Genomic DNA, 12,141 nt, shown 5'->3' on the forward strand with positions numbered 1-12,141 from the left:
ACTTTTCTCGAATTTTATTATTCATTTTTATCCTTTACCTCTAGAAATATCATCCAGTACCATGAGCTACCATCTACTACTATTAACTACCATCTACTACCATCTACTACCATCTACTACCATCTACTACCATCTACTACCATCTACTACCATCTACTACCATCTACTACCATCTACTACCATCTACTACCATCTACTACCATCTACTACCATCTACTACCATCTACTACCATCTACTACCATCTACTACCATCTACTACTATCAACTACTATCAACTACTATCAACTACTATCAACTACTATCAACTACTATCAACTACTATCAACTACTATCAACTACTATCAACTACTATCAACTACTATCAACTATTTGCCATACCACACTATTCATAAACACTCTCCCTCGCATTTCTTCACTATTATCCCTTTATACATAATACAGTTGTCTATTGGTAAGTCTTCTTATGTCAATGTACCCAATGCACCCAATGCACCCAATGCACCCAATGCCCGAGTTATTGATCTAACACTCTAATAGACAAACACCCCCTAAACATAACCTCGGAAGCATATAGTCATATCAAGCCATCATTAATTTCTTTATTATTAAAGCCTACTTTTTGTAAGTTTTCATATACCAACGCATCTAATATTTAAGTTCCTAATCTAACTCTCTACTAGAAAAAATATACGATCGGCTCGAGGTCAATGCTAAATCTTCAACATTAGTTATCATAAGTTCCTTTGTAATCGAGATAACCAATATGACTATACCAATGAATGTCCCAAACCTGATATCTCATCCAAGGTAAATTCAAGGGACTTATCATTATGGTTATTCAGACGTGACGACTTCAATTACTACTACCTCACTACCACTACCACTACCACTACCACTACCACTACCACTACCACTACCACTACCACTACCACTACCACTACCACCACCACCACCACCACTACCACACCACTACCACCACACCACCACCACTACCACTACCACTACCACTACCACTACCACTACCACTACCACTACCACTACCACTACCACTACCACTACCACTACCACTACCACTACCACTACCACTACCACTACCACTACCACTACCACTACCACTACCACTACCACTACCACTACCACTACCACTACCACTACCACTACTCCACAACCACTGCCTCACTACCACTATTTCACTACCACTTACAACACTATTTATTATATCGACCTATTGTGCTTTCAGTTATTCATTGTTTTGATGGTTGGTCGCAGATTAATCAAGGAGTGCCGACCTTGACCCAGCCTTTTGACCACCTCTTGGATTACCAGAGGAACCACGTTTAACATTGATGAAAGTGTGATGCAGCTTCTTTTTTCGATTATGTTGTGTTGTGGTGAATCGACCTATTGTACTTTCAGTTACTCAATGTTTTGATGGTTGGTCGCAGAATAATCAAGGAGTGCCGACCTTGACCCTGCTTTTAGACCACCTCTTGGATTACCAGAGGAACCACGTTTACCATTAATGAAAGTATGATTCAGCCTCATTGCCGATTATGTTGTGTTGTGGTACATAGACCCATTATGATTTCAGTTATTCAATGCTTTGATGGTTAGTGGTAGATTAATTGAAGAGTATCATCCTCGCCCCTCGCTATTGATCCCTAATAATTATGTTATTCGATTGAGAAATTCCAATATGAAGAAGTCAAATTTTAAAATAATAAAGAACTATGAAGTTATAAATAAAACGCCGTTCTCCTCCCTTTTTCATTTTTTATCTATTTTCAATAGCCATTCATTCTTTTCAGCAATTTTTTTTCATTCTTTTATTTTTTTTTAATCTTTACCTTTACAACTATATCACCTTCTACGACTATCAACTACTAATATTTACTATTACCAACCATGAAGCACTACTACCAAACATGAATCACTATTATCACTATTATCACTATTATCAATTATGATCTATTATTTACCATACCGTACGATATTCATACTCACTAGCATCCTTGTATGCTTTAAAATTATTACTTTCAACATGCTGCAATTATCTTTTGGTAAGTCTACTTATTCCAATGCACCCAATACTTAGGTCATTGATCTAACCCTTTACTAGACAAACATATGATTTACTCAACCTCAAGACTAAACTATCATTCTTTGCCATCATTGATTTTGTTATTGTTGCAGTCATCATTTGGTAAGTCTACTTATTCAAATGCACCCAATACTTAGCTCATTGACCTAACTCTCTTTTAGAAAATCATGCGATTCACCCATCCTCAAGGCACTACCGTCATCCTTTGCCATTATTGATTTTGTTATAGTTGCAGTCGTGTTTTGGTAAGTCTACTTATACCAATACCCCCAATAATTAGCTCATTGACCTAACTCTCTTTTAGACAATCATGCTATTCTCTCAACTCCAAAGCTATACAGTCATGGTTCTCCACAAAAGCTTCCTTTATCGACATGACGACCAAAGTAACTCTATCCATCTATCGTTAATGATCATGCATACAACATTGCAAACACATGTTGGATATACTTATGGAACTGGTAAAAATCGTTTGTGACAACCTGCAACTGCTTTTGCAAGCAACTCCCACAAACTCCCACACACTCCCACACACTCCCACACACTCCCACACACTCCCACACACTCCCACACACTCCCACACACTCCCACACACTCCCACATTCATACCATTACCTCACTACAATTTTCAACACCATTATATCGACCTATTGTGCTTTCAGTTACTCAATGTTTGATGGTTGGTTGCAGAATAATCAAGGAGTGCCGACCTTGACCCTGCTTATTGACCACCTCCTGGATTACCAGAGGAACCACGTTTAACATTGATGAAAGTGTGATGCAGCTTCTTTGTCGATTATGTTGTGTTGTGGTGAATCGACCCATTGTGCTTTCTTTTACTCAGTGTTTTGATGGTTGGTGGCAGATTAATTGAAAAGTATCGTCCTTGCCCTTCCCTAATGATTCCCTCATAATTAAGTTATTCGGTTGAGAAATTCCAATATGAAGAAGTCAAATTTGAAAATAATAAAAACTATCGAGTTATAAATAAAAAGTCGTCCTCCAGCCTTTTTGGTTTTATCTTTTTTCAATTACCATTCATTCCTTTCAGCAGTTTTTTATTTTTTTTTATTTTTTTTTCTTTTTTTTTTTTTACCTTTACCTTTCTTTACCTTACAATACTTTTTTACAACTATATCACCATCTACACTATCAACTATTATTTACTATTAGCAACCATAAACTACTATTGCCAAACATTAATCAATATTATCACTATTATCAATTATGATCTATTATTTTTCATACCATAAGATATCTATACTCACTATCATCCACATTACTTTAAAATTATTTCTTTCAACATGCAGCATCGTCTTTGGTAAGTCTACTACTTCCGATATACCCAATACTTAGCTCATTGACCTAACTCTCTTTTAGACATACATGCGATTCACCCAGCCACAAAGGTATACCGTCATCCTTTGCCATCATTGATTTTGTTATTGTTGCAGTCGTCTTTTGGTAAGTCTATTAATTCCAATGCATCCAATAATTAGCTCATTGACCTAACTCTCTTTTAGACAATGATGCTATTCTCTCAACTCCAAAGCTATACAGTCATGGTTCTCCACAAAAGCTTCCTTTATCGACATGACGACCAAAGTAACTCTATCCATCTATCGTTAATGATCATGCATAATGATCATGCATACAACATTGCAAACACATGTTGGATATACTTATGGAACTGGTAAAAATCGTTTGTGACAACCTGCAACTGCCTTTACAAGCAACCATCCACACCCATACACCTATACATACCTATACACACCCATACACACCTACACACACCTACACACACCTACACACACCTACACACACCTACACACACCTACACACACCTACACACACCTACACACACCTACACACACCTACACACACCTACACACACCTACACACACCTACACACACCTACACACACCTACACACACCTACACACACCTACACATACCTAGACACACCTACACACACCTACACACACCTACACACACCTACACACACCTACACACACCTACACACACCTACACACACCTACACACACCTACACACACCTACACACATACCACTACCTCACTTCCTCACTACCTCACTACCTCACTACCTCACTACCTCACTACCTCACTACCTCACTACCTCACTTCCATTTACAACACCATTATATCGACCCATTGTACTTTTAGATTTTCAATGTTTTTATGGTTGGTCGCTGATTAAACAAGGATTGTCACCCTTGACCCTGCTTATTGACCTCCTTATTGTTATCAAGAGGAACCACGTTTACCATTGATGAAAGTATGAATCAGCCTCTTTGTTGATTATGTTGTCGTGAATCTACATGTTGTGCTTTCTGTTACTCAATGTTTCGATGGTTGGTCGCGGAATAATCTAGGATTGTCGCTCTTGACCCTGCTTATTGACCTCTTTATTGTTATCAATAGGAGCCACGACCATCATTGATGAATGTATGATTTAGCCTCTTTGTCGATTATGTTGTGTTGTTGTGAATCGACTCATTGTGCTTTCAGTTATTCAATTTTTTGATGGTTGGTCGCAGATTAATCAAGGAGTGCCGACCTTGACCCTGCTTATTGACCACCCCTTGGTTTACCAGAGGAACCCCGACCATCATTGATGAATGTATGATGCAGTCTCTTTGTCGATTGTTTTGTGTAGTGGTGAATCCATCTATTATGCTTTCTGTTACTCAATGTTTTGATGGTTGGTCGCAGAATAATCAAGGAGTGCCGACCTTGACCCTGCTTATTGACCACCTCTTTGATTACCAGAGGAACCACATTTACCATTGATGAAAGTACGATTCAGCCTCTTTGTCGATTGTTTTGTATAGTGGTGAATCCATCTATTAAGCTTTCTTTTACTCAATGTTTTGACGGTTGGTCGCCGATTAATCAAGGAGTGCCGACCTTGACCCTGCCTTTAGACCACTTATCAGATTACCAGAGGAACCACGTATTCCATTCATGAAATTACACCGTTATGTTGATTACATTAAGATATTGATATTCACCTATTTCGATACTAAGTCTAATAAAGGATGCGAATTCACCATATCGATTAAGTTACGAGAAGCATAAATTATGATAATATATATTCCCCTATTGAATTTTTTTTATTTTATATTCATGTTTTAAAGTACTCCTTTTTTTGGATAACACAATTGTGAATCTGATCCAACTTTTGAAATGCGAATAATGTTTCTTAATTTCATTTTTTTCCTAAAAATGATGGTAGTTCTTATTTACCTACCGCTGTTTCTTGTCGAAATCTTCTTAATTTGACTTCCTAATAGGACTGTCTACCTTATTAAGTCATATGATGAATGATCTTGTAATTGCTTTTTTAACCACACATTTTAAATTCCCCAATTGAGCAATTGTAATATTTTATTTTATAGTACCGAACTGATCTTGGGTGTCATAGTCTTTCATTTTTGACCACTGTATTAAATTATCCTGGTACCCTTATATCAACAACTTTTATTGTCGAACCCCCAACATAAACTTTAGTCTTGATATTATGTATTAAAGATATTAAGGTGGTTTCGTTTAATCATTATTTTAGAAAGAAGACCCCTTTGACCCTGAATGCTCTTTATGCAATTGCATTAAAGATATTTGCAACTAAGACCATATGAAGTAACATTGATTGTTTAATGAGAAATGGACAAATTAGTTGATTAAGAAAAATTAAAATTTATGTTTCATTGTAAGAGACCCCAAACGCCTTTATTATTATTATTATTTTTTTTTTTTTGATTCCACAGATCCTGAATGTATTTACAAGTTTTGGTTTTGCGACTTTCTTTTATATCAACTTTCTAAAGTTAGCGATATCGCTTATTACTTTAAATTATTGACTCTTAACTCTTAACTCAAATTACCTATATAGATATATCTTTAAATCCACTAAAATTTATTTTGCTACCTGACCACATTGATCAAATTAAATATGATGCTGAAACATAATCACTTTTATTTTCTCATTGGTACAATATCTGTATCAGTGAATTGACGGATTTTTTTTATTTATTCGATGTAAAAATGAAATGGAAAATATGTGACCTTGTATTGAAGAAGCTTCTTTTAGAATCCGGTTAGATATAACTGAAATATTATATCATTTAAATCTCTCTTTTTTTGTTTTTTTTTTTTGCCCCTACCATTTTTATAAATTTATTTGTTAAAATATTTTTTTTTACAATTCCAACCTTTGAATCTCTTCAACTTCGTAATGAGACCAACCATCAAATTATAGAAAGTTTAAAATAGAGAGTTGAACAGTTGTACAATATAAACTTCTATTTTATTCATGCATTTCATTATCACTTGAATTTTGAATTTTTTTTTCTTTCTCAAATTGTTGTAACTCTCATTAACACTCACTGTTTTGTTTTATAAATGTAGAAAAAAATTCATAACAATATTAATTTTTTTAGAATTAATTATATTTAATGATAATCAACCATATTTAAATATAATTAAATATAATTAAATATAATTAAATATAATTAAATATAATTAAATATAATTAAATTATAGATCCGATTTTATTAATTTATACATATAAATAAATATTCTAACATCAAGAATTTATAAAAAAAATTAAAAAACATGCAAAAAGTTAAGTGCCTCGAGCCGGATTCGAACCGACGATCTCGTCATTACTAGTGACGCGCCTTACCAACTTGGCCATCAAGGCTTCTCGATTTCTTGCATGCATATGCCTGGGCTGGCACTAAATGGTGAAATTTCTATTCAATATTTAATAAAATATGCCTATTTGTTGAATAATATTTTTATCAATGTCTATTTTGTTTATTATTTATCAATGACAACTTTATTTTTTTAATTTTCGTTTATTTTGGATGATTTATCATTAATTGTTGACATTTTTCCACTTGGGTTAGGGTTGACTTATGAGGGCAAGGGCTTTTTTTTAGTAGGCTTGCCGAATTTGGTAATAAATGTATCTTTTTTGGAGGGTTTAGTGAAAAAGCTATTTATAGTAATATTCATGAAGTTTTTGTACTAGCCCTGTAGTGGGTTAGGGTACTGTCATACAAATTTTCAATTTTGTTGTTGAAATATCATGATGACCTGTTGTTAGACATGAATTCCGCAAGGGTTAGGTTCAATAAAAATTCCTTCTTTGGGATTTTAAGGTTTTTTTTTTTTTTCTTTACTGAGCACAGGGAACCGATTATCTGAAATTCAGATCAGTGCTATGGTATTTGTTTCTTCATTTTTCTTCATCTGGTTTTGTTTTAGAAGCATTCTCCCTATATCAGTTAAAAGTTGACATTTAAAAAGAGAAAATAAACAATTATTAAATTTAATAAAAAATTAAGGATATGTAAAGAAATAGTCCAATATATCATTTCTTTTTAATTATAAAAGTCAAAAGATATGCCAAAATGACATGGACCACCCTATGTAAAAGTTTTCAAAGATAGCTTTCAGGATCGTTGTGGGAAGCACGTGTTACTTCATCGTCGTTAAGAATAGTTAGCAGAGCATCTCGATGGTAACTTCCAGCAGTTTTGCTCAAAACGAATGCTTCTCCCTGGGAAAAAGCTGCAGAGCCAGCTGTAAGGAGTTGCTTAAATTTATATCTATCTGGACGCCCTTTTTCGTCACGAAATTGTCCGTTATTTCTTAATGATAATTGGAAAGGCCAACTCATATAGTAAGCCAATTCTTGCTTTTTTAAGCTGCCAACCCCATATTTCACGATGTTATAAAGGCGTTCCATTTGAGAGATTAATTTTCTAAGACCAGGATTCAGGATGCTGAGTTGCTATAATCTCCTCAAAGTTTACCCAGTTAAGATCTGACCTTGGACTTGGACGGCGGAAAATTTCCCTAACGTTTATTTTTTTTTTTTTTTGTTCAACTAAAAGCTGAATTTGCAGAGCTTCTATAACGTTTTAAGACTGTTTTTGAAATGTAAACATCTATAAATTTTTTTACATAACAACCTCGAATTCCCAGATACTATTGTAATAATTAGCACTAGGACCTGAAATATTACAGTAAATATAAAAGTTTCAAAATATGATGCAAAGACTGCTGATTTTATTTTGGAATTGAGTTTTCCAAATTACTTGACTACCATAACGAAGAAAGTATTTATATGAAGGGTCAAAGACCTTGTCGATATTTCTATATGTTACGTCGAATTCCTTGAAATTGGTTTTTTCATACAATTTAATTAAGTTTTTTAACAATTCTATTTCGTGCCAACATGCTTCAAGAGTTACAGAGAAGTTTGTATTTAGGATGGAGATAGGTGTCATATCAAGAGCAGTAGAAACGGCTTCCAATTCTTCAGTTGATATGTCACGGATAGAAGAATATGAAAATTTTTGTTTTAATTCAACAAAAATTGATAAACTTAGATGTAGCTAAGTCATCAAAAGTGATAAAAAAATTTTTTTTCTTTATTCTGATTCTTTTTGTCAGAAGGTTTATTAGGTTTGGCTGAAGACATTTTTTGATTCTTTAAAAAAAAAAAACAAAGAGTAAAGAATCTTTTTTCTTTTTTTAAAGGTGTAACTAGATTTTTAATTTCATGGATCTTTTGGTATTTGGTATAAGAACAAAAAAAAAAAAAAAAAAAAAACTTTTAACCTGTTTCGAATTTTTTGGTATATATTTATATTCAGTTATAAATGATATAGTAATGTTTGTTATAAATATAAAGTGTTAGTAAAGTGATATCGTACAAATAAGACTTTTTTTTTTTTTTTGTTTCTATTAGCTCTGTTTGTTTCCAATATTATATTTGATGTTTAGATAGATTCGGCTCCTTTTTCAGTGATATCTTATTGTTCTACACTGAAGATAGTAGTGGTTTTTTTAATTTTTTTTTTTCATTCAAAATTACATAATCAATTAATTTCTACCGTATACATACTGACCACTATGACCACTGATTACCCCCTCGATGTTCCTACCCCATGCATTTTAAGGTGAAATGAAATAAAAAATAAATATATATATATATAATATATTTTTTTTGTAAAAGTTTAATTATTAACTAAATTAAATGGTTCTTGAGTGTCAATTATAATTAATCAACTGTTTTCTATACAATTGTATATACATGTGCCATGAGAGCTTGGCAATAGAATGATGTTGTTTATAAACATAATTATGTATTCAGTGGATTTTAACTAATCAACGATGATCAATTCAATATTTAACTGATTTTGATTGAGTGAGTGAAATCCGCTGCAAAAAAAATAAATAAATATGGTAATTATGGTAATTATGGTAAATAATATGGGAAAATAGTTGATAAAATATTTAAAGATTTAAAGAATAGGAATTTTTTAAAACCCAAAGTAAATCTTTAGTAAATTTAATTTCTGCTTAAAGCAGTGAAATAAATACTACTGTTGTAATTGAAAACTTTTTCAATGTATTATATGAATATCTATTTATCTTTTAAATCACCTTTTTTTCAATATTTTCAGTCATTAACATTTTATTTAAAAAATAAAAAAGATAAAACCCAAAATAATTTTAGTTAACATTAATTTAAAATTATATTTATCTACAAGGACTTTCTATTAATTGATTGACCTTTTGATAAAGTTGCATAACTTCAGAGGTTCTCTCATCTCTCTCAAATAATAATAATAAAAAAAAAGACATAAAATATGGTACCTTTAATAATTAAATTCTGGGGAAATTTTTAAATATCTCAAGCCACTTTTTTCTAATTGCAACAGGTTTTCATTATTCCAACGGTTTTAATCTGGGGAAGGTGGAAAAAAAAAAATACTAAACACAAGCCACAATCATAAGCTAAAAAATAATCAAAAAATGAAAAAAATAAAAAAATAAAAAAAATAAAAAAATAAATAAATAAAAAAGTTTTATAGTTTTTTTTTTCAAGAAATATGGGCTGAAAAGTGTATTTTTTTTACAACAACTGAGGGTGAAGATTAGAGCTTGTGGGAAAAAAAATAAAAAAAATAAAAAATAAAAAAAAATAAAAATCACCATAATCGCAACAAAGCACAAGACTAAGAAGCGTGGCTAATGCAGGAATGAATGAAGAAATGTGGAGTAAACTTTTAGCATACAAAAAAAAATACAAATAAAAAAAAGAAAGAAAAAAAAAGAGCGGCATACAAAATTTGTATATATATATAGACAATTATTGGAAAATTCGGGAATCATAAAGCCGCTAAATAATTATAATGATAATTATCATAATTAAAAAAAAAAAAAAAAAAAAAAAGAATAGATTTTTTTTTTTTTTTTTGGAAATCCATAATTTCTGAGGTATATTGAAAGGAATCAAAAGTCAATTAAACAATGGATATTTAGTACACATGATGATTTCACTGTGTAATATAAAAAGATCAGAACAAGGTCTTTGTATGGTATATTTTAAATGACAGACCAAGTTTTAGTAACAAATAATAGTTGTAAGTTTATTCTTTTGTTGTAATAGCGTTTATATATATATATATATATATATATATGCGCCACCTGGTAACAAGTTTATAAGGATAGGATTGAAGCAAGAATTTTAGTTTAATCCCTTGTGGATATAATATTTTAAAGTGAAAAGTTTGTAAGAAATGACTCGAATGGAGTGGTTAAAATAGAGTTAAGCCTTAGATCAAGCATTTGATTTGAGTTTCTTCCTACTTAAGGCTTTGTTTTTGAATTCAACAACAAACGGAGAACCAAGAAGTAAAAGAAGTAAAAGAAGAAGAAGAAGAAGAAGAAGAAAACAAGGTTGTGACACGTCAATCATAAAGGGGGTAAAATAAAAAAAAAAATAAAAATAATTTTTTTTTTCTTCATACTTTGAAGTTAGTTTAGAATAGTTTTGCTGGCCTGAACTTTTTTTTAATTTTTTTTTTTTTTTTGCTCTGATATCTTCTATTAATCGGGTGATATTTAGTATTAAGGGTGAGTTATTTATCATTTTTTTTAGTTAAAGTTATATTCCATCGAGTCCTTTAATATATATATATATATATGTAAATTTGAACTTTGAACTTTGAATAAAAAAAAAAGTGTTGTTGTTGAAAAGGGTAATAAAGTAATATATACTTATGAATATACTTGTTTTTCAATAGTGAATAGTGAATAGTCATAGTCATATAGTCATATAATCATAGTCATATAGTCAAAAGAGTGGTCACGCGAGCGTTTGGTTCTTCACATCGGTAGTTCCGAGGCACAGACGAATTGGAAGAGCCAAAAAAAAAAAAAAAAAAATTTTTTTATTTTTTTATTTTTTTATTTTTTTATTTTTAAATTTCTGTCCGATGATGGTGATGATGGATTTTTCTAATAATTGCCAAGACATTTTTTTTTTTTTTTTTTTACTTAAAAAAAAGAAACAAAAAAAAAAAAAAAACGTTGATGCGGAGTACCGCATGGAGAAGCTAAAAGTGTCAAAAAAAAAAACAATTTTATAAAAAAAAAAAAACAATCCGAAATGTTGATTCTCGGTCTTTGATTTTATAAAGAATATATATAATTTTTTTTATGATTAAGAAAAAAAAAAAAAAAAAAATAGAAGGTCTTTTTATTTATTGATTATTCGATATATATATATATATATATATATATATATATATATATATATAAATCTGCAACATGCCGAAGTCGTTAATATAATATCCGCGTCCCGTGACGGAAAAGATTCGGAAGGCGCAGGAATTTTTTTTTTTTTTTTTTGTTAAAAATAATAATTGAAATTGATTAAGATAAATATATATATAATTATATATATTTGTAGTGTGGTCACGTGGCTGAAATAATTGCCATTTTAAGTAGGCTATCCAAAAAGATATTTTTTTTTATTTTTTAAAATATAAAAAAAAAAAAAGAAAAAAAAAATTTTTTTTTTTTTTAACCCTTAAAATTCTTTCTTTTTAAAAGCTTTTTTTTTTTTTTTTTTTTTATCTTCAATTCTTTTTTTTTTTTTTTCTTTCATTATTATTGCTTAACAACCAACCAACCCCTTTTCACATTTCATTAAT

At 31.1% G+C, this 12,141-nt stretch overlaps 1 protein-coding gene across 1 annotated transcript; it reads left to right on the forward strand.

The window, feature by feature from the left end:
* Positions 1 to 776: 776 nt before the first annotated feature.
* On the forward strand, positions 777 to 3,699 carry SAPINGB_P004046 (uncharacterized protein; the record flags this gene model as incomplete). Its single annotated transcript, XM_031998761.1, has 6 exons — positions 777 to 808; positions 2,121 to 2,204; positions 2,338 to 2,347; positions 2,407 to 2,488; positions 3,483 to 3,566; positions 3,626 to 3,699. 6 exons carry the CDS (start codon positions 777 to 779, stop codon positions 3,697 to 3,699), a joined length of 366 nt encoding a protein of 121 aa, XP_031854652.1.
* Between the last annotated feature and the right edge of the window lie 8,442 nt (positions 3,700 to 12,141).

The sequence above is a fragment of the Magnusiomyces paraingens genome, assembly GCF_902498895.1.
Source record: "Magnusiomyces paraingens strain CBS 517.90 genome assembly, contig: contig3, whole genome shotgun sequence".
Taxonomy (NCBI): domain Eukaryota; kingdom Fungi; phylum Ascomycota; class Dipodascomycetes; order Dipodascales; family Dipodascaceae; genus Magnusiomyces; species Magnusiomyces paraingens.